Source organism: Arachis hypogaea, chromosome 17 (assembly GCF_003086295.3).
Source record: "Arachis hypogaea cultivar Tifrunner chromosome 17, arahy.Tifrunner.gnm2.J5K5, whole genome shotgun sequence".
Classification (NCBI taxonomy): domain Eukaryota; kingdom Viridiplantae; phylum Streptophyta; class Magnoliopsida; order Fabales; family Fabaceae; genus Arachis; species Arachis hypogaea.
Window position 1 is genome coordinate 126,427,517 of NC_092052.1, and position 23,744 is coordinate 126,451,260.

The 23,744-nt window shown below is 37.7% G+C and overlaps 3 protein-coding genes and 1 long non-coding RNA gene across 5 annotated transcripts; 2 read left to right on the forward strand and 2 right to left on the reverse strand.

Moving 5' to 3' along the window:
- The first annotated feature begins 772 nt into the window (after positions 1–772).
- LOC112763902 (uncharacterized) lies at positions 773–1,594 on the forward strand. The gene has a single exon (XM_025809447.2). It carries the CDS (start codon positions 773–775, stop codon positions 1,592–1,594), a length of 822 nt encoding a protein of 273 aa, XP_025665232.2.
- Positions 1,595–8,015: 6,421 nt separating this feature from the next.
- Positions 8,016–12,188, forward strand: LOC112765099 (replication factor C subunit 3). Its single transcript, XM_025810964.2, has 9 exons — positions 8,016–8,381; positions 8,901–9,117; positions 9,484–9,563; positions 9,641–9,800; positions 10,457–10,538; positions 11,134–11,263; positions 11,341–11,404; positions 11,496–11,564; positions 11,825–12,188. The coding sequence occupies exons 1-9, from the start codon at positions 8,192–8,194 to the stop codon at positions 11,922–11,924; spliced, it is 1,092 nt and encodes a 363-aa protein (XP_025666749.1). The 5' UTR covers positions 8,016–8,191; the 3' UTR covers positions 11,925–12,188.
- A 1,066-nt stretch (positions 12,189–13,254) lies between these two features.
- On the reverse strand, positions 13,255–15,407 carry LOC112765100 (NAC domain-containing protein 2). The gene is made up of 3 exons (XM_025810965.3): positions 15,010–15,407; positions 14,648–14,922; positions 13,255–14,153 (listed from the first exon to the last, which is right to left on the reverse strand). Exons 1-3 carry the CDS (start codon positions 15,167–15,169, stop codon positions 13,683–13,685), a joined length of 906 nt encoding a protein of 301 aa, XP_025666750.1. The 5' UTR covers positions 15,170–15,407; the 3' UTR covers positions 13,255–13,682.
- A 2,204-nt stretch (positions 15,408–17,611) lies between these two features.
- LOC112765786 (uncharacterized) lies at positions 17,612–20,668 on the reverse strand. Of its 2 annotated transcripts, none has more exons than XR_003183911.3 (4): positions 20,502–20,668; positions 20,352–20,406; positions 20,139–20,266; positions 17,612–17,939 (listed from the first exon to the last, which is right to left on the reverse strand). It is a non-coding gene; the product is annotated as an uncharacterized lncRNA (long non-coding RNA). The 2 variants fall into 2 exon arrangements; XR_003183910.3 differs by having other exon boundaries at positions 20,116–20,266.
- Positions 20,669–23,744: the final 3,076 nt, after the last annotated feature.

Consider the following 23,744-nt stretch of genomic DNA (forward strand, 5'->3'; position numbering starts at 1 on the left):
TGGAGATCAACTCATGATGGCGGACGAATTCAACGAGGACGGAAACACTGCCTCCGATTCTGAGCAAGAGAATCAGGACGTTGGTAATGACGACAGAGTAATAGTCACTCACCAAGGGGTGACTAATCAGCACAAAGAAGGCACCTCGATAGTAAAGGACCTGAAAGGGAACTCCTCTGAGGGACATGCATCAGGCAAAGAAGGATAACCCCATTCAACTAATTTCATGGGATTATTCCATGGCCACTAGGGGCGTCTGGAGTAGTTGGAGCAAGAGCTGGAGCGACAGCGAGAGGCAGAGAGAAATTTGAGGAACGAGATTGAGCGACGAAAGGAGCTTAAGAAAAAACTCCGAAGGCTAGAATCCGCTCTCAAAGGTCGAAACTCTCGCAGTGATCGAAAAGACTCTCCCTTGGGAGGAGAAGATCCGTTCAGTGAGAACATTATGAGGGCAAAAGTGCCAAGGAACTTTAAAAGCCCTGATATGGACCTCTACGACGGAACCACAGATCCAAAGCATCATTTAAGCAATTTTAAAAGTCGGATGTACCTAGCCGACGCTTCTGATGCTACTCGATGCAAGGCTTTCCCAACAACCCTTACTAAAGCAGCGATGAAGTAGTTTGATAGCCTCCCCCCAAGGTCGGTCACCAGTTTTGACGACCTCTCGTGGAAGTTCTTCATGCGATTCTCAATCCAAAAGGACAAGGTAAAGCATGCACCAAGCCTCCTGGGAGTAAAACAGGAGATCGAGGAACTTTTAAGGGACTACATGGAAAGGTTCAACAAAGCGTGCTTAGAAATTCAAGATCTGCCCATGGAGGCAGTAATTATGGGCCTAGTAAATGGACTCCGAGAAGGCTCCTTCTCCCAGTCCATCTTGAAAAGGCACCCGACCTCCCTGAGTGATGTACAGGAGAAAGCTGAGAAGTACATCAACATAGAGAAAAATGTCAGACTTCGAGAGACAAGCTGGCAACCTGGGCACTCTCACTCATCAAAAGAGAGAGAAAAAGAGCCCAAGAATAAAGAGGAAGTCGGCCCAGAAAGGCCTAGGAGATATCACTCCTATACTCCTCTACGAGTTTTCTTAGTTGATGTATACAGAAAAATTTTTCATACAGAAAGACTACCTCCCCCTAGGCCCATCAAAAATAAAAAGAGGGGGGGAAGCCGTGGCGACTACTGTGAGTACCATAAACTATATGGTCACTCAACAAATGATTGTTACAACCTAAAAAATGTGGTAGAAAAGCTGGCCAGAGAAGGTCGACTTGATAAATATCTCATAAAAAGGTCGGATCATCATGGCAAAACAAAGCGAGATGACGAGGGCCGAAGATACCCACCACCACAAACCCCGAAAAGACATATACACATGATCTCAGGAGGATTCGGTGGAGGTGGTCTCACCAAGTCATCTCGCAAGAGACACTTGAATGAAGTCTACCAGGTCGGGAGCGAAGCTCCTGACCTACCCATTATTTCTTTCACTAAAGAAGATGGGCAAGGTATCATTCTTGGACATGATGATCCAGTCGTGATAACCATGATCATGGCCAATGCACATCTTCACAGAACTCTGGTAGATTAGGAAAGCTCCGCCGATATTCTGTTCAAATCGGCATTTGATAAGCTAGGGCTGGATAAAAAGGAGTTAAGAGCTTACCCCGATACCCTATATGGGCTGGAGGATACACCAATAAAGCCACTAGGATTCATCCCCTTCCACACAACTATTGAAAAAGGGGCAAAATCCAAAACTCTGAGTATCGACTTCATAGTCGTCGATGTGGGTTCAGCTTACAATGTCCTAATAGGCAGAACCACCATAAATTGGCTCAGAGCAATGGTGTCCACCCCCACCTTTGCATGAAATTCCCAACACCAGAGGGAATTGAAACCATTAGAGGAGACCAGAAATTAGCGAGAAAATGCTACAACGAAAGCCTGAACTTGAGAGGAAAGGGTAAGGAGGTGCACACCATTGAGCTCGGAGGAATCAGAGCTAAAAAAGAGTTGCGACCACAACCCAGGGGAAAAACTGAGGACGTACAGGTTGGAGAAGAGGAAGGAAAAAAACACCAACATAGGAGCCAACCTGAAAAAAGATTTGAAGCAGAAGCTTATAAGGCTCCTACGAGAGAATTCCGACCTCTTCGCCTGAAAAGCCTCCGACATGTCAGGGATAGATCCCGAACTCATGTCACATAGACTATCAGTATACCCCGGATCGCGACCTGTTCAGCAAAGAAGGCGGAAGCTCGGGCCTGAATGAGCTCAAGTAGTAGAAGAGTAAGTAAAAGCCCTCCTAGAAGCCGGCTTCATCAAAGAGGTCAAGTATCCGGCATGGCTTGCGAATGTGTTGCTGGTCAAAAAGCAAAACGGCAAGTGGAGGATGTGCGTCGATTACACTGACCTGAACAAGGCGTGTCCTAAAGACCCATATCCACTTTCTAACATTGATACCTTAGTAGACTCCAGCTCGGGGTATCAATACTTGTCGTTTATGGACGTGTACTCGGGATACAATCGAATTCCGATGTACAAGCCGGATAAAGAAAAGACATTTTTCATCACGCCAAGAGCAAACTATTGCTATGTGGTCATGCCTTTCGGATTGAAAAATGCAGGAGCCACATATCAAAGGCTGATGAATAAGGTCTTTGCCCCTCACCTTGGAAGTTTAATGGAAGTCTATGTAGACGACATGCTGGTAAAAACCAAGGATGAGGGTGACCTCTTGACCGATCTCTCGCAAGTCTTTAACACCATTAAGATGCATGTAATGAGATTGAATCCCACAAAATGCACCTTCGCGGGGAAGGCAGGAAAATTTCTAAGATTTATGGTTACACAAAGGGGGATTGAAGCCAATCCTAACAAATGCAGAGCAGTCCTAGAAATGAAAAGCCCGACTTGTTTAAGGAAGGTCCAGCAGTTGAATTGCCGACTTGCAGCTCTCTCCAGGTTCTTGGCAGGATCAACATTAAGATCCCTGCCACTCTTCTCTCTACTAAGAAAAGGATGCCAGTTTGAATGGACTCCTAAGTGCGAAGAAGCATTTCAGGAATTCAAAAGGTTTTTAAGCCAACCTCCCATCCTAACCCGACCTGAAGTTGGGGAAGAACTCGTCCTGTATTTGTCCGTAGCCGACAAAACTGTAGCATCAGCTCTAATACGGGAAGACGAGGTCGGACAGCATCCTGTATACTTCACCAGCAAAGTTCTACAAGGCCTTGAGTTGAGGTATCAAAAACTCGAGAAGTTTGCATATGCCTTAATAGTAGCTTTCGAAGGTTACGGCCTTATCTCCAAACTCACACAATAAGAGTTCGAACGAACCAGCCCATGAAGTAAATCCTGCAGAAGACGGATATCGCGCGGGTAGAATGGTTCAATGGGCTATAGAACTATCCGAGTTCGACCTCAAGTACGAAACTCGGACAGTAATCAAAGCCGAATGCCTTACCGATTTCGTGGCAGAGTATGCAGGAGATCAAGAGGAAACTTCCACTGCATGGGAGTTATACGTAGATGGATCTTCCAACCAAGAGGGTATTCAAATAGAAGTATCCCTCAAATTTGAATTTTCAGCTTCTAATAATCAGGCAGAATATGAAGCCTTGATTGCAGGATTAAAGCTAGCAGAAGAAGTCGGTGCGACCAAAGTAGTTGTGTCCAGCGACTCTCAGGTGGTAACCTCCCAAATAAATAGAGAGTATCAGGCTAAAGACCCCAATATGAAGAGGTACTTAGACAAAACCCTGGAGCATCTTAGGCGTTTTGCAGAGACCGAAGTCAAACACATAACTCGGGATCTCAACAGCAGAGCAGACGCACTCTCCAAACTAGCAAGTACCAAGCCAGGAGGGAATAATAGAAGCCTGATCACAGAAACTCTCCAAGAACCCTCAATTACAAAAACAGAGGGAAGACAAGACGTCCTTGAAGTATCTGGATTAGACCTCCAATGGATGAACCCACTAATCGAATATATGAAATTCGACATCCTACCCAAAGAGGAAAAAGAGGTCAAGAAAATACGGAGGGAAGCACAAAACTACACTTTGGTAAAAAATATCCTTTATGAAAGTGGGATATCTACACCATTGTTAAAATGCGTCCCGACCTCAAGGACAACTGAAGTGTTAGAAGAGGTCCATAATGGTATCTCCGGAAATCATCTCGGAGCGAGGTCTTTGGCTAGGAAAGTCATACGAGTCAGGTTCTACTAGCCGACCTTACAAAAAGATGCCATCGAGTTCATAAAGAAGTGTCAACCATGCCAAATGCATACAAACTTCCATGTCGCTCCTCCCGAGGAGCTCATTAGCATAACTTCTCCATGGCCTTTTGCAAAATGGGGATTGAACCTATTGGGACCCTTTTCCCAAGCGCCTGGACAAGTAAAGTACCTAATAGTGGGAGTAGACTACTTCACGAAGTGGATAGAAGCAGAACCACTAGCCACCATTACAGCCCAGAGAAGTCGGAAGTTCCTCTACAAGAACATTATCACAAGGTATGGAGTCCCCCACTCCATCACCACTGATAATGGCACTGAGTTCACCGACTCAACCTTCAGAAACCTGGTAGCCAGTATGAAGATCAAGCATCAGTTCACCTCGGTAGAACACCCACAAGCAAATGGGCAAGACGAGGCAGCCAATAAAGTCATACTGGCAGGACTAAAGAAAAGATTGCAAGATGCAAAGGGATCATGGATTGAGGAACTCCCTCAAGTACTATGAGCCTATCGGACTACACCTCAGTCTGCTACAGGAGAAACACCCTTCCGACTTGCTTATGGCATAGAAGCCATGATACCAGTGGAAATCAATGAGCAAAGTCCAAGAGTGAGCTTCTACAACGAGGTTGGCAACGTACAGGGGCACAAAGAAGAACTCGAGCTACTTCCCGAAGTTTGAGAACAAGCCCAGATAAGAGAAGCAGTGCTGAAGTAAAGGATGACAAACAGATACAACAAAAAGGTCATTCGAAGAAGCTTCGCCTCAGACGACTTGGTCTTGATCAGAAATGACATCGGAGTCAACAAGTCAGGGGAAGGAAAGCTTGCTGCTAATTGGAAAGGGCCATATAAGATAAGTGAAGTCTTAGGAAAGGGATACTACAGGTAACCGACTTGATCGGGACCGAACTACCTAGGTCGTGGCATGCTTGTAATATGAAAAGGTACTATAGTTAAAAGCGAACTCCACTCCTTGATGTACTCTTTTTCCCGACTTCATGGTTTTTTCCCAAAAAGAAGGATTTTTCCTGAAGGGGATTTAACGAGGCATCAAAGTGTAGGCTAAGGGGCAACAATTTTCAACCCCTTAGTAGTAAAAAGTACCTTCATCAATAAACAAAGATCCTTTTCTACATCTCTTTGTACATTCCATTAAGTTACTATCATTTTTCTATGAAATGCGCCGACTTAAACTCGACAAAACGTGAAAATTTCATGCCCGACCTGCGTGGTCGACAGGATAAAACGACGAGGTACAAGTCGGTGTAAAGAGGTTATAAAAGCAGATCATGATAACTCGGAAGTGTTACGACTAATAAGTCGAAAAAACCGAGAAAACTTGAAATGCATCGCGAAAATAACCTAAGTTATGAACAATTCAGATAGAAAAATTTGAATTCATAAGGAATGCAAAAAGAGAAAAAAAGAAAATCATCAAAAATCAAAGGCAGAGGCTAGCTCAAGTCTTTGAAAAATCTAACGACAATTCAGACAAAGCACAGCCTGCCTAGATAAAAGGTTTTTTTCCAAAAACAAAAAGATCAAAAGGGTTTTCATAAAAAGCCTAACAAAGGAAAAGTCATAGAAAGCATGCACAAGACAATTAATCATAAACCCCTTATCCAAAAAGGGGGGCAGGAATTAAAGCATTTTTTGTTAAACGGCCATAAAAGGCCAAGGAAAGTCAAGAGTAATCACCACAAAAATAATAAAAAGATAAAAATTGTTCAAAAGAGGCCCACAAGCCGGGCCCAAAATAGCTCAAATCAAGTAGAAGAAGGATCGGCATCACCAGAAGGTAGGGAGGTCGGGTCAGCAGTAGGGGAGGATGGAGCAGTCTCTTCAGCAGCAGGAGTCGGAACGTCTGAAGACGTCGGCTGAGATCCCTCTCGTTGATCCTCACGAGGAGGAGACTCTACAATCCTTTGACCACGGGTCTTTAGCTCAGAATCTGTCTCAGGACGGGGAGGAGAAACAATAGTGTCATTCACCACAATCTTATCAGGATCCAGAGGAGAAAGGTCCAGGCCAGGAGCAATAACTTCGACCTAGTCTTTAAAGATCCTACAGGCCTCCTCCGAGCTCTCCGCTACGGAGTCCTCCAGATCCTGATAAGCCTCTCAACCTTTCTCCAACTCCCGCTGAAGATCAATGTTGTCAGTAAAGATCCTGATGTAATTCTACTCCGCCTTTTCCTTCAGGCCCTCCGCCATGGCACACTGGGCTATCAGCTTCTTTTCCCTCTCCTGAAGTCAGGACCTCTCCTCCTTCAAGCCAGCAACTTCCTCCAAAAGCCTCTTCTGTTCCTCTTAATAAAGGAAAATCCTCCCCTCCAACTCTTCAACTTTTTGGGTAGAACCCAAAGAGCTAAGGGGAGTATTCTCAAAAATATCAAGAAGTTTCGTGCATACCCCAGTAGCCCGAACACTCCCCTGAACCAGGATATTAAGATGGTTTCGAACGGAAGCATCATCCATATTAATATGAGTATGGGGAAAGATGTGATTCTGAATGAATTGGGGACCATCAAAATCCCTGGAAGAAGTACCTGACCCCGATGTCTTGCGCTTCTTCCTCTCAGGTTCAAGGGAAGCTCGGGCAAGAAGGGTAGGAGAAAGAAGAGAAGAGGCAGAAGTAGAAGTTACCATAATGGGGCAAGAAGAGGCCCCCAAATCATGAGGGGGAGGAGGAGGAGGAGGAGGAGGAGGAGGAAGGGGAAGAGTGCCGGCAGCCCTCGCGGCATCAACCCGTGCCCGTGACCTTCTTTTAGCATCTTGAACCTTCTGGTAAGAAGCACTGGAACCTTTCTTCACCATCTCTGGAAAGAAGAAAACAAAAAGTTAGGTTACCACAAGTCGGAAACAACTAATCGAAAGATTACAAGTCGAAATTTATTAAAAAGCAACAATAAAGCTACCTAATTGTGTCCGCACAAAATTCGGAGACTCCTGAAGAAACCTTTTTGTATCCAAATAAGGGATTCTTTTCCAAACTTTTTGGAAGAACCCCACAACAACCTCTTCAACCTCATCCAAGTCATGCAGGCCGTATTTCTCCACAGGAGAGGCCTCCAACCAGTATAGAAGAAAGTGAGAAGAAGAATTTTTATCAAGAAAAAAGACTTAATTCTTAATTCTTATTGCTGAGCTAATTGTTCCATGCCTTTTTCTTTTTCTCTATTTGCCTTTTATTTATTTATTTATTTATCCATGCTTTTAGACATGGTGATCTCTTAAATTTGATAATTTATTAAGGTAGAACGGTGTCGTCGTATCGAGGACTAAGGCCCAGTTTGGGTAAATAGCTTAATTAAGTTATTTTTGAAGAAATACTTTAAACAATAAATACTTATATTAAAAGTAGCTTATAAATAAGTTATTTTGTGTTTGGTTTTTTAGTTCTAAAAGTACTTATTTTAAGAGAAAAGTGATAAAAAGCTTTTTATTATGAGAGAAGTTATTTTTTTTAACTTCTCCTTAAGCACCAAAATAGCTTTTTAGAAAGTTACAGACATTAATACTACACATTTTCATAAATTAAAAATAAAAAAAAATCACTTATGAACCTATCCAAAAGGCCCTAAATGTTTCTCGTTACTACTGCTGCTGAGCTAATTTTGGACTTGTTATTGCTCGCTTGCTTGCTTGCTTCTATCTTCTAGGGTTTTTTTTTTTAAACGTTCTGACAGAGAACTCTTTTAATTATTGGACTAACCACTAGGCCCATTTATTTTTTCTTTGTTGGGTCTTTGTTTTTTTTTTTCAAAGTGTGAAGTGTAGACCCGCTAGAATCTGTGGTTTGGCGCCAATTATACAATAGGCATAAGCATAACCATTCACCATTTACTACTGAGTGCCAATTTGATGTTCTTCAATCTTCAGTATCAACGACCTAACTCGGATTTACCATCAACGAAGAGTTTAGTGTAGCAACGCATCGATGGCGGAGACTATCTCTCCCATGGAAATCGACGGCAACGAAACCCCTTTCCCTTCAAGTACCGACAAGGGTAAGAGGGTCTTCGTCGCCGGGAACAACTCCGGTAAAGGCAAGGCCACTCCGTGGGTCGAGAAGTACCGCCCTCAGTCCCTAGATGACGTCGCTGCTCACCGTGACATCATCAGTACCAGTAAGCTGCTTTTTTCCTGTCAACCCCCCCCCCCTTAGGGTTTATGATTTCCTTTTTTTTGTTAAATGTTAATCCTTTTTCGAACCTAATCTCATTATATAGAATTTTTTCAGTATTTTTTGCGTGAGTTACTTTATTTCTTTTGGTGAATAGTTGTTCCTCCTATGATAGTAATACTACTAGGGTTTTAGGTATGTGGTGAATGGTGGTGCTATTTAGTTGAGTCGCGACAACATGGTTAGTAAGGGATTCCTTTTACTTCAGTCCTGGAATTTCGTTTGGGAATTTAATATATTCGTGCAAGTGTAATGGAAATAGAGGAGCTTGCATTATTCAGCTAGTCTTAGATCTTTTTATTTTTCGGTTATGTTTCTTTCTTAATTTGGTTTAGTAGATGCTTTGAAAATAAAAGGATTAATTTCCGTAAATTTTTTTCCGGAATAAAATGATTATGGTGTTTCTTTCATCTCTTGTGGTCAGGTTTTCACTTTATTCATTTACTGTTTCTCTTTTTGGTAGTTGATAGGCTGACTACTGAGAACAGATTGCCACATCTTCTACTATATGGTCCACCTGGCACGGGCAAAACTTCGACTATTCTTGCCGTGGCACGCAAACTCTATGGAAAGCAATACCACAAGATGATTTTGGAGCTCAATGCCTCTGATGAAAGAGGAATTGATGTTGTACGGCAGCAGATTCAAGATTTTGCTAGCACCCAGAGCTTAACATTTGGGTTGTATTCTCTGCTCATTCTCTTTTTCTACTTATAAATCTTTATTGTGTGATTGACTAGTTTTTTACTTCAATGGTTTGTGCTTTGGAGTTAGTGTCAGTGGTGTACCTGATTCTGAGTTCTTTACAGTCCTATATCATTGGCATTGTAATATTCAGAAATCTCTATTTTTGAGACTTGAATATGCAGGTTGTAACTTATATACGTGTTTTCATGAATCTCCTCATCAGTGAGCTCCTAATTTAGTCTATTCGAAAGTTGCACATTAAAGTTGTTGTTATTGTATTGTGTAATTTTTAGTCCACTAGATGGGTTAATGAGACAATTTTTTCCCCTTTAACTAACCCTCAAGTTACCTCTGTTTAGTGCAAAGGCCTTAGTGAAATTGGTCTTGCTAGATGAAGCAGATGCCATGACAAAGGATGCCCAATTTGCATTACGTAGAGGTATATGGTCGTTTTTATACTCTGATTCACTTCTGTGTATAGCTTCAATATATAACCATTCATCTTCTTGGGTGCAGTGATTGAGAAATATACAAAAAGTACAAGGTTTGCACTTATCTGCAATCATGTAAATAAGATTATCCCTGCACTACAATCAAGGTGCACTCGATTTCGATTTGCCCCTCTTGATGAAGTCCATGTCACTGATAGACTGAAGCATGTTATTAAAGCTGAAGGGTAAGTTTCACCAACTGTATTATACAGCCTCCAATTCGATGTATGCTGAAATGCTCAATTTAAAATGGAAAGGGTATTATATTCTCTGGTTAATACCAACAATTAAATCATAGGATCAGGGTCATCTACACTGGAACAGTAGGTGTAATTAGAGAGATAAAAACAGGTATTGCGGGTGCCAAATTTCAAAAATTGTAAGACTCAATTCTTGTTTCTATCGCTTGGTAACTCCACATGCAGTTCAACTGCGATGATTAAATCCTCGAATTTTATTTGTTCTTTTTATGTGATTTGTATGATCAATTATTGCAGTGAAATTTCTATTCAGTTTAGTCTGTCACTGAGGTTTATTCATAATTTTTTAAAGGTTTATTAAGGACACGATTAATTTGTTTGGATGTTCAGCAAAAGTTGTAATTTGAATCTTGTACACTGCCTTTAAATGTGGAATGCAATTATTGTAATGAAAAACTAATATCTGTGCAATATAATATTGAATGGGCTGTGCATATTAATCTCCAATCCCATTGACATCTCACATCTCTTTCCTTCCTACTAGATATTCACTCTACTACATTGTTATTGATAGTTGTATCACTGTGATCCAATTTTGAATAACTTAGAATATGATGATTTCCATTCTGTGATTGAACTAGGCTTGATGTTGAAGACAGTGGCTTAGCTGCACTTGTTCGCCTTAGCAATGGTGATATGAGAAAGGCTTTGAATATTCTTCAGGTGGTATTTCTTAATTAAATTATGCTTGCATTTTGATGTTTCTTTTGTCAAATAAAAGTGGTAATTGTAGATTTTTGGTAAAAAAAAAAATTGTAACCTCATTTTTGGAATGGGTACTTATTTCATCTGTGTGCACTCCTTGCTGCTTACATAGACATATTGTGATGTACATACTCATACTGTTATTTTGCAAATTTACAGAGTCAATATACAAAATTATGGAATCTAGGGTCCTTCCTGGTGAAGTCTTGAATTGTACTAATTTCATTCTTGTTTTCTGATTAAAATGACAAGACTTTTCTGTTTAAGACTGCATATAATACATCACCGCTATTAATTTTTGTATTAAATTATCATCATTTGATCCTTTATGTGAATGCATGCCAGTATTGTCAAAGTTTTGACTTTTTAGGTTGTTAGGCTCCCATGACTTTCTTTCACTCAGCTCATGTCTAACTATCTGGGATAACTACCATGTCTCAATTCTTATCCTTGGGAATCGTATTCTCATTTATTAGAACCTGATGTTATTTAATTTTTCCATTGTGTCAATGGATCCTATATGACAGTTTCCGTTGCTTTTAAATATTTGCAGTCAACGCATATGGCTTCTCAGCAGATAACAGAAGAAGCTGTATACCTGTGCACTGGAAATCCATTGCCCAAAGATATTGAGCAAATATCTTATTGGCTGCTAAATGAACAATTTTCAGAGAGTTTTAGAAGTAACAAGTGATTCCTTACTTTTATAGTGAAGTTTAAAGATGCAACTTATGATTTATATCTGGCATTAATTTTATAGGAATACATGAAATCAAGACAAGGAAAGGATTGGCCCTGGTAGATATTGTGAGAGAAGTGACAATGTGAGCCTTATGCATTGTCTTGCTGTCCATCTTCTCCTCTAATTATTATTATTATTTTTTGCCCCTTATCTTTACTATATTGTTATCACAGGTTTGTCTTTAAGATTAAGATGCCTCCAGATGTCCGAGTACAGTTGATTAATGATTTGGCAGACATAGAGTATGTATCGCTATACTATCTATTCTTTTGCACAAGTCTGAGAACATTATTTAATTATTATTCACACATGAATGAAGAATCAGTAATTCTGTATGCATTGGAAGTATATATGCCCAAATAACCAGTCTCTATTATGTTAGATATGATATCATCCATTATTATCAATGCAGTTAAGGGTTAAACAGCGTGTTGTTGTCCCCTCCCCTCCCCCTGTTCCTATTGATTAGTATGTGATGTGAAGGAAATTTCATCTCTTACAGGTACAGATTAAGTTTTGGGTGCAATGACAAGCTTCAGCTTGGTTCAATTATTGCTACGTTTACTCGAGCCAGATCTGCACTGGTTGCTGCTGCTAAATAGCCTACTTTGATCTGTTCAACTTGGTGACTGCTTTCACATGCTCTTTGGCTTGGCTTGCCAGCTTTTGCACCATCAAGAATGAGTTTAGGGTCTAATTTGTAAAGACAAACGTTGTTTGTCGGTTTTTAACTTAAAACCAGTTTTCACTTTACATAATCTCAAGTTAGATCTTTCAGTATTTATTATCGTAATTTATCAACATGTTCACTGCTATTCAGTTTAAGAGAGACATCGGAATGAATGGCTTCCCTACCTTTGACTGAACCCATACAAGTTAATGCCAGATTAGAGTTGCATCCTAATTAGTATAGGATAAATGTTTTAGAATTAAAGAACTAACATAGTGAAATAAGGATGAGATTATGCAATGATTTGATAGTGTAATAATACATTAGTTTCCAAGTCATAAGGGATGCAAATGTCAAGCTAATAAATGGATTTGTGAAATAATAACTAATAAGATCCCACATGACACGATTCTAGCAAAGACATTATGATGTTACACATAACCTATCTCTTTACAGAAAGCAAAATGTATAAAAAGTGACTAGTTAAGATTTATTAAATAATTTATCATATTTGATTAAATTATTATCTAACATTTGTCAACTGTCAAAATTCGAGACGAAAAAAACTAATCAATGTTATGTATATGTAGACAGCAGTATAAGATCACTTAGCTAGAGTTGGACAACTATCTAGTAAATTATGTAAACTAGACTTACTATGACTTCAAAGTGAAAACTGGAAAAAACATGAATTCTGCATACATACTTTATTTTCCTAAATCCGTGCTCGAGAAATCAATAGACCTAAACACACAATACGGGGTAATCTAATTAAAATAATGAACAGTACAATATTTAATACTATATTCTGGTAAAATATGCGTGTTCGTCAGAGACACATCTCACCCTCCAACCACTACACAAATTACATCATGCCTAGACCTAAATATGTAACTATTTGACATAATGTCACCATTATCACATCATAATATTTTATTCTTGCCACCATATATTTTAATTCGGTGTCAAAATCAATAAGGGGAAAAAAAAAAAAAAACAAGAGACAATATTGAAATGAAATGGTCTCGAGACTCAACTGCGTTACACTTCAGATATGATAGAATGGATAGAATATATATATATATAGATTAAAAAGTAAACGCAGTACTAGGTCGCAATCATACAAACTACTTGAAACAAATTTTATTTTTTATCATTAATATCAATGAAATAAAATTATTTTTAATTCTCATGTTGAAATTTAAAATTAAAATTAAAATTAAAATTTAAAATTTAAATTTCAAATAATTTAAGAAATTATGTGGCACAGAATAAAATTAACCATTTATATTGACTAATCATAAATAGATGGAAACAACATACACCACCATCCACCGTATAGTTTACCCCCTCCGGTCTTACACTCTACATTGTACAAAATAAACTATACACAGCCTAACCTAGCGACTACCCAACATCCACCGTCAGACTCCCCAAACGATATTCTAATCCCACGACCCAAATCAATGGGCGCACAATGCTGCACACCTAACGCATGCATTTTTTCATTTTCCCTTCTTCAGATTCTCCCCTTGCTGTTCCATCTCGTTGACCCATCCATGGACTCGCACCCGCACAGGCACACTCATGGACCTTAACGTCTCGTGCTGCCGTGGAATGCACCATACTGCATATCAAAGGTTTTCCATAAAAAGATTCTTTCTCTGGTGTTCTACTATTACTAGCGCGTTCAGAACGGTTTCGGAAGGTTCATGAACATATCCTGGAGCGGCGACATCTGATTGTTACCCTGAAACGGGAACCCAAAACCGTTGGTGAGTGTGGCATCGAGGTAATTATACGCACTTTCGAGGTTTTTATCCCACTCGTTCCACTTTGGCTCGCTCTGAACCTCGCTCGCAAACTCCGGCGACACCACCTGCTCCGAGCAACTCGAGTCCGTGTGAAGCTTCGGAACCGAATCGGAGTTGTCGAAGTACATATAATCTGTCGTCACGCCGCCTGCCGAAGCCTGAGCCGTAGGAGGATGCGGTGGAAGTACGCCCCCGCCGCCGCCACGTGGAACTATATCGGGCTTCTTGTCTTCGACTTCCGAAGATTCGGCCTTCTGGTTCACGACGGTACTGACGCCGCTGCTCGGTTGTTGCTTCTCGATTGATCCTTTCTTATTGTAGATGCGACACAGCACCCAGTCATCCAGCTGAAAAAAACCACAATGGTTTTATCAGTCAACAAATAATCGCACAATAATCCGCAAAATGTTTATTAGATCTATCCATAGAAAACTTGTAGAAGGTAATGATTGTGATTCTTCGTGATCGTATTAATTGATTAATTTCCTTTTTAAAAAATAAAAATCAATTTGAGACAGTTCATGCACACACGCCACAAGTTTGCATGTTCAACTTGTGATCAGTCAATGTCACGCATCAAATGATCACGAAGGTGTGTGTCATGAGAACAAATTTGGGCCACATGTTTTTTCACCAAAAATTCTCAACGGGTCCACACGCAGCTTCTTATCTTTATGCTGTACAACAAGATAATCACTGCTTATTTGTATGGCTGGCCACACTGACTGGCCGCAAAACAAGAAGATTAGGGACCAGAGGGGTAAATTGGTAATCTCATCCCATCATAATGAATTTTTTTTTTATGACTCTGTACTTGACAACTAATCAGCTAGATATATACCCTGAGGCTATTCTTTTTGCGAACAGAACGATCTACGTCTGCAAGACGATATTCGTGCATAATCCAATTGGTCTTATCTCCTTTGGGAGCCTTTCCAGAGTAAAAGACCAGAGCTTTCTTAATCCCAACTGGTTTGGGTTGTCCAATAGGCTTATCGGCTCCGGTTGCCTTCCAGTAACCAGTTCCTGCAGCCCGATTCGGTCTAGACCCATTCGGATATTTTCTATCTCTAGGTGAAAAAAAATACCACTCCTTCTCACCATAGGATGCCATACCTGCAAAAAACAATATTATAATTAAATAGTCAGTCACAACAAGTATATATTAACGAATTAAAAACTAATTAACATTACAGTAATTACCAGGAAGGTCCCAGGGATCATATTTATAAAGGTCGATCTCGGCAATGATCGGAACAGCAATCGGTTGTGAAGTGCATTTACGGCAGAGATAGTGCAACACGAGTTCTTCATCTGTTGGATGGAATCGAAATCCAGGCGGCAATTGAAGCTCCGATGCCATTTTTGAAAGAACTGAGATACTTTAGTGAAACCTAAATAATTAGAGTGAGATCTGGTGAAGGTAGATAAGAAGCTTTTAGCCCCTCTGAAAGACTTAGAAGAACTACGGCTGCGCTTGAAACTTAAAACGTAAGGGAGAGAAGGGTATTTATAGCGAGCGAAGGGGGACACGTGGCATGGTAAGCCAGCTGTTTCTAGAATACACGTGGGCGATAACGTTTTCTCTGGTGGTGGTGGTGAGCGTGAAGCGGGTGAGGGGGGTCTAAAGAGCGAGGGGGTGGTGACGCAGTTGGACACGTGTCGATCAGTCAAGTGTGGTGCGTGCGTGTCGAGAGCCCACAAGAGATGATTTTGTCACTGCTTACGACACTCGTTTTGGACGGGCCTGAGGCCCAGTCGGTTGGGCCCCATCTTCTCACTGCTCATGGAGTCGGCGCCTTCTTTTGATTTTGTTGCAGTGTGTTTCACGGTGAAATGAGGGTGCACGTGGCAGTTCGAGGATTTTCTACCGTTCGATCGTCGACTCGCGTGATTTATGATTTGGAGCTTCTCCATCGACACCATGCCCCACCATACCGCGTGGTCTCTTGCGGCTCCAAAACTTTTTCCCTACTCAAATATTTTAATATTTTTATTTCAAAATAAATATCTAAATTTATTGCAAAGAATTTTAAATCAATTTTAAATCAATTTTTATTATTTTAAAAGTCTTAACTATTATTAGTGATGAAAATAATTTTAAAAAAATTCTATAATAATAAAATTTAATTGAATATCAAAATAGTTTATTTAAAAAATTTTAGTGACCAATTAAAATAATCACTCATTATTTTAATCAGCAGATTCTCAATTTTTAGAAAAAGAAAATTAATTAGGTTTTGTCTGATTCTGAAATTGGTATAAATGATTTTTCTTATCTGGCTCTCTCGCTATATTAGAAATTAAGAATAGAGATAAATATATTTGTTTCATCTTTTTGTGAAAGTTATTTATTATTAAGGAATGTGGTAGTTCTAATTTCTAAATATATGTAGGTGATGAAGAAAACTGAAAAATGCAATATTGCTGTCATGAATGATTATTTCTTTCCGGATTATGAAACGAGTAACATGCATAATGCATTAACCGGTATAACATAGTGGCTACTTTTTATATCTCAATAAAAATGGTAAATTAGAAAGCAACTTAGTAAGCTAGCAGCCGCCTTCGATTCAGAATACTACATTCAACGTTTCGAATAATATGGTAGTAATATATATTTATCTTTACAATATGATTATAAACAAAGAATTTAGTGTGTGTGTGAGAATTAATATTTGTAAATGAATATTGGTATAAATGTATTTTTTAATAGTTAATTTTGGTTGAAATTAAATTGATGTTAATATGATTTGTGTTTGGATATTTTTTGTCAAATATAATTTTGAATAAATAAATATTATTTAAATAATATTAACTAAAATTATGTTAGAGTATAAAATTATTAAAAAACATAATTTATATAATTCTTTATATTACTTTTGTAATTTAATTTTATAATAAAATGTATATTTAAAAAACCTAAATATTATTTTATGGTTTAAAAAATAAAAATCAAATTTTGAAAAAAAGATATCAAATTACAATTAAGATTTATTTTAAGTAAAATTATACTATTTGATCCATTTATTTAAAATAATATTAAGTCTGAAAGTATATAGTGCTCAAATTCTACTATATTTTCAATTTCAAACCAACAATTGAAAAATCATTATTATACTATTAAGAAGTATTTTAATAAACAAAAAACAAGCTACCTAAATAAAATGTTTGAAATATTGCAAACGCGAATACAATTTTTATATTTCTACAAAAACCGCGAGAGGGTATGACAGATTCTGGATTGAATGTAAACTGCTACAAGGTGTCACAGTTTACATTGTGGCAGGTATGATATTTCTATAGCGATTTTTGAACGAACTAAACAATAAAAAAATTGTTATACCCTACAATAATTTCTTCACAAATAATACATTGCAGAAATCGCAGTACCCCTATAGTAGTTTATATATGCCTATAAATCTGCTGGATTCAGTAGCGGATTCTTCATTTCAATTGAAACAAAAAATTTTAGAGAGAGAAGTTGTTTGTTTAGAGAGAGAGAGTTGTGGATTGAGAGAAATTAAAGAGGAAAAGGCTTGGAGATGATTTGGCCACTTGAAATTCCTAAGGTGTCATTTTCAAGCGGGACCATGGCGGATGAAGGTAGCTTGTACGGTAACACCCTACCACACAGAGCTTTACACCTAGGATGTAAAACAGAGGTTGCGAAGCGCTACGGCCTCTTAAAATAAAATATATATAGTATAATAAATGGAAGGATATAATATACGATGAACCTTAAAGAAAAGGTAAAGCCAAAATCGCAAAATATAAAAGCGCAACGCTAAAAAAACGTGATTACTTGCGTGAGAAGAAAACTAAAGTTCATAAGTATAATCAAACAAAAAGTAGGAATAGAGGGTCAAGGATACAAGATAACAAGCTCCTAACTCAGCCTGCGAAGCCAATGTTGGCCGGAGAGTATTTACATACATATAAACATAACTCGATATCAAAAAATACATATATAAAACCCTAGTTCTCCATAATCCTCTAGGAGGAGCAAAATAAACAAATATATCAGAGGAGAATCTATATATACATATATCAAACGATCAAAAGAAACCCCAAAAGAAACCACTTCACTGCAAAAGCTCCAGACGCCTAACGAGGTGCCTCTCGACCTGCATCTGAAAAATAACAACACAGTATGAAATGAGAACCGGAGGTTCTCAGCATGGTAAAGGTGCCACGCACATAAGATATAAGGTTCTGGGAATGTCAGAGGCAATCCTAGAACGCCGACACAAAGATTATAAACCTTAAAGAACTAAAATATAAGCCATAAAGTAGGGTAGTTTTCTAAGATTTTCTAAACTAAACTGATTTCTTAAATCTAACCAAAACTGAACTGGAATCCTAAATCTCTCCGTCTTTTCTCCAATCCTCCATCTCCGTTGAGATTACAGAGACAATCAAGCAGACAAAAGCAGACACAGGTAGAATACAAGTAGTACAAATAGTAAGTATATCAACTAGCATGTTATAAGCAGTTAGGCATTCCCAGTTAATGCACAATCAAACAATTCAAACAATATGTACATGATGCATGCCTGTCCTATGGCTGATGAGGCTCATCTGTCGGTTATCAAGCCAACCCAACAAGTCTGAAACCTTTGGACTGTCCCTCGTCGCGCATCCCATGAGTCTATGCTTAGCTTTTTCTCTTTTTCATTCATAATTCATACATTCATATATATATAACTTTACTCAATGGGGGTTGCCATTCCCGGGAATTTATACGTTCCCGGCACTCTTACGACGTAGGGTCAATAGAGTATTGAGTTTTAACCTAGAACACGTGGTGGCATGCCACGGTACTTTACCCAAGAAAACTCATATCTCAGATAATCATTTATATTCATTCATATACATCTCATAATCAGTCATTATAGCTGTCAAATCACTTTATATCTCATATGTTTGCATCCTTTTATATAGTTTATCATAACCCGGAGCAAGTGGGGCGAAACCACAACCCTCGCGTCTACCCGGGGAGCCTCTATACTAACCAATATGGAGCAAGTGAGGCAAAATCACAACCCTTGCGTCTACCCAGGAGGTACGTTCTCATATGCCCAGGAGAAACAAAGGAGGGGATCCTAACCTCCCACCATCTCGCTGCGGGCGATTTTACAATACCAGGAGGAACAAAGAAGGGGATCTTCACCTTCCACTATCTCCTAGGGTCACACTTTTGAGAAAGAGTACTCAGATGCAACATTCATTCTTTTCTTTAGCCAATTTCATAATTCAAGTAGTACCCTATATATATATATATATATATATATATATATATATATATATATATATATATATACCACTTATCTTCTTATACCTAAATCATCACTTTTCAACCTTACTTCACCACCAAGATACCTCAATTTCCTATCTTCATCTTATTATTAGGCTTACTAACAAGATCTAGGGTTAAAGGAATGAAAATAGAGATTTAGAGGTTTAAAATTAGACTTATAAAACATAAAATTAAGTTTTGCTGAAACAGGAGTCACGCGTATGCGTGGGAGTGCACTTCTGAAATGTCACGCGTATGCGTGGGAGTGCATTTGGCCCATTTCGTGTATGCATAGTCTTGTCTGCGTACGCATGTACGCGAGGTAGAATCAACCCTTCACGAATGAAGGGTATGCGTACGTATACAATGCAGTTTGGCCAGAAATGGCTAAGTCTGCAGAATTCCAACTTCGCCCTCCAAACTTCTAACGCGCATAACTTTTTCGTTTTAAAATATTTTTTATCTGTTCTTCGAACAGCGTAAACTTCACGGACCCAACTTTCATTTGGAATAAGTTTAAAATCATTTGGGGGTTTGGAATCCAAGTTATGGCTTACCGAAGTTTGGTCAAAAATCAATTTTTTTTTTACAAAATCTTCCAAACCTCTATTTTCACAAAACATAAGTCACTAGTTATATTCACTCAACAATACCCTACATCAAGTCATACTAGATTCATAACAACACAGCCCCACAACCTACCATAACCAGTCATACCTTAATTGTTCATAATTTCATCCATAGACTCCACAATTAGCCAACAAATTCATCATATATCACCACCTACTCATACTCATCCATATCAACATATCAACCTTCAAAAACTCATCACTTAGCATCCTAATCTCGTCGCAAATAATAATCACCAAAAATTACTCAATCCACATCAACAAATATCATCAAAGGTACTAAGGAATCAACATTCTCATACATTCCAACATATCCTATGGTCATCTAGCCTAAGTTTTCACAAAATCTTACATATTAAATACAAGAAACATAAACCATACCTTGACCGATTTTCACGTATTACCTGAGACAATCCACTAATGCACCGAACACAGCCCTAAGAGATCCGGAATCACCAAGGCAATGTCACCCAACCTCCACCAAGTCTCAAGTGTCCACTAATCAAGCTCCAATCAATATATATACACCTAACTTCACATCACCACACATATACATATCCAAATTTAATACCCAACACACGAAATTAGAGAATTAACTAGAGTTTTAGGATTCTCACCTTACCAATGGGAAATTGGGACAAGACTCGGCAAGTCCACCAAGTTAATTTGATCCTAAACACCGAAATTTAACAATTTTCAACATCTTTGCTCGTGAATTTTTGAAACTGAAACTGAGAAAATTGAAGAAGAAAACGTGACTCTCTTACCTTACAATGTACTGGGCTTTGTAGAGTTCGATGCTGTGGTCGCGTGGCCGCAAACGGATCGTCAATCAGAGCTCCAAATCAAAAGTTACGTGGATTTGAATTAACGCCAAGGGTTTGGAACCTTTTCCCCTTTCCTTGCATGCTCCACGGGTTCTTCTTTGAAGAAGAAGAAGAATGAGCTGATGCTCATTAACTTAAAGGAGTTGGTTGGGCCCACGGCCCCGGTTTGGATCCGGTTCGACTAGTTCGGCCCAATCTTGGGCTAAATTCTTTGAAATTAGTGTCAAAATTCTTGTTTTAATTAGCCCTATCTAATTAAACTATAAAATTCGCATTTCTAATTTCTTTTATTAAAAATTAATTTATTGATTAATTATTCGCTAATTTTGCGAGGTTTACATGTACCGACTCAACGGCGTTGCTCACATTGCTGGTGGCATCAATGAAGATGTAAGTTTGTTTTTTTTTAGTTGTTAAATTTTATAACATAATATGTAGTATTTAGGGTGCAGGAATTAGAATACAAAATTTAAGATTTGTAGCTTAGTATTTAAAATTTAAGATTTAAAATTTAAAATTAAGGATATGGTGTTTAAGATTTATTTTAAATGTAGAATGTTTGTCCTTTAGTAATTGAGATTTAGGATTCAAATTTTAAATATAGTGTTTAAGGTTTGTAGGTTTAATTTTTAAATATAGTATTTTAAAATTAGAAGTTTTGTAGTTTAGTATTTGAAATTTAAGACTTAAATCAACCACGTGCAACTTTTACCGAACTCCTTGTATCTCCCATGATATTTGAGATGATCTGATTCTATCGCCCTATACATAACTCCATGACGGATGCTATAATCTTTACACTCAATACGGCTTTCTCCTTAGTTTGGAAACATTAGCCAATCTGAAATTCTAGAACAGAATTTTCCTCATGCAATTCTTATCCCCCAAAGATAGGATTCATGTCCGGTTGCTGGCCGACGGTTTCCAAGTTCAACGTTGAGAAATGTGGAGGATGTTACAGTGTCCCGGAACTTAATGGCCCCTGATGTATAGGTGGGTTCCTTAGAGTATCCTCATCATTGTCACCCACGATGTGAGTAGGCTCTTTGTCCAAATCATCCTTTTGCATCGCATTTTCAACCCGATCCGGTTTACCCTCACCTGAAATACCCAGAACCATACGGAGTGACCTAGCTATCCCAACTGCAACAGATGGAGGATCAGCCAACAGACAAGTAGGTGCAACGACAAATATCAAGGTAGAAGCACCCCACCGTAGTCGATTGAGGATTCGGCGCTGATGCCCCAGAATAGTCAACGCTATCTTCCAACTTGGTATACAGCTCGCGTATTCTCACTTCCAAAAAACTTCGCCGACAATGAAACAAAACTTGCATATTTTCATCCGACCCTATCACAAATGTTTCATACTTCACACCAATTGACACAACCGCGGTAAAAATCTTGTAAAACAACTTCTTCACTCACTTTGTTCCACACAACCCCACCTTTTACAATATACTCGTTTTTAGCTCTGACATCGTATTTTATAAATGGATAAAAACACTCACCAGTTCTCTATTAGTAAACTTGATGCCGTACCTTTTGTTTTTTTTTTTTTTAATTTTTTTAGAGCAATGGACTAGAACTAAAATATTCATCTCACTATCCATTTGTAATGAGGAATGCTAGGGGCCAGCAACTTTTGTGATTTGTAGCCATCAAATAGCCATCAATGATGATTTTAATGGTGTGAGATTTCATCCAATGACTCACTTTTCTTTGCTGATTACATGCTGGCCAGAATTTATCAAAGTTGCTGGCCCCTAGACTTTTCCATTTGTGAATTCGTAAAAATGACAATCTACTACTACACCATTATTTTTTGCTTGGTATTTATAGGCATTTCTAACTAAAAAAAATCGATATAGTCTCACATGGTTTCTTAGGTGTGCCATTTATAAAGAAATTGCTGTAGGAGTATTGCAATTTTTTCATTGTTCAGTTCGTTTAGAAATCATTATATGAGCGTAGCGATTTCTCTTCACACACATTTTAACGTAAATCGTCACGCACATACAATTTGAAATTTACTATACTTTTTGTATTTTTTATATAAAAATATAAAAATTACATTTACGTCTATAATATTTAAAAATTATATTTTAATAATATTAGTTTTTAAATATTTTATTCAGATAATTTGTCCATAAACAAAAGTAGGTTAAGATATATGAAAGGTAAGTTTAATAATTTTATCTAGTTTTATTTAATATAAACAGTACTTGGATGAATGCCAAAGCAATAAAAACTTGTTCTGGCCTTGTATGAATTGGGATAAGAACTAGACTAAAAAAATTTTGGATAAAAAAACATCTAAATACTTATTTTACGTCATTTAAAAAATTAAAAGCATGTTTAAATGGATGAAACAGTTAACCAAACACACGTGACACAAGTCACAACTAAATCTTTAGCGGGATTCGAGATTATTTTAATTTTTTAAATTTAAATTTAATATAATTTTTAAAATTCAGTTAATACATGTTGGTCATCTAATTCTTTTTTATTGAATTAATAAATAAATGTTGGGCTAGTTCTAGATATATGTTAAAGGACGTCGTTTCATTTTGAGATTTAAACAAAAAAATATTATTTTAAAAATAAAAATTAAATAATTTATACATTATATAATTTTTTTATTTTTTTATTTTTATCTTATTTAAATATCAAAATAAAATAATATCATTTATTCTATGTCTAGGATGATAAATTATAAAATCAGCTCAACACTTTGTTGATTTAATATCAGAAAAAAGTTTAAGAACTAATATATTTTTCAAAATTGAATCTCAAATATTAATATAATAAATTTTAAATTTAAAAAATTCAAATAATAAAAACCGTACATTTAAATGACCATTTTAAAAATCTAATCCAAAAAGAGATGACAATAGATATTTATGAGATGGAGAGTGGACTGGAGACCCTCTTTTACTCCCATGACCGTTTAGAAAATTATCCGTCCTCACCTCATCTTAGTCACATGTTTCTATTTATTTTTTTCCAAAGAAGAGGTAGATACCTATCGGTATGCATAGATATTAAATTTTAAAAATAAAAAAAATTATGATAAACTTTTATACAATTTAATTAAAATTTATCAAATTAAAAACAATTCAAACACATTTAACATAACATAAATTTAAAATCTTTCACATATAAATTAAAATAAAAATTTTT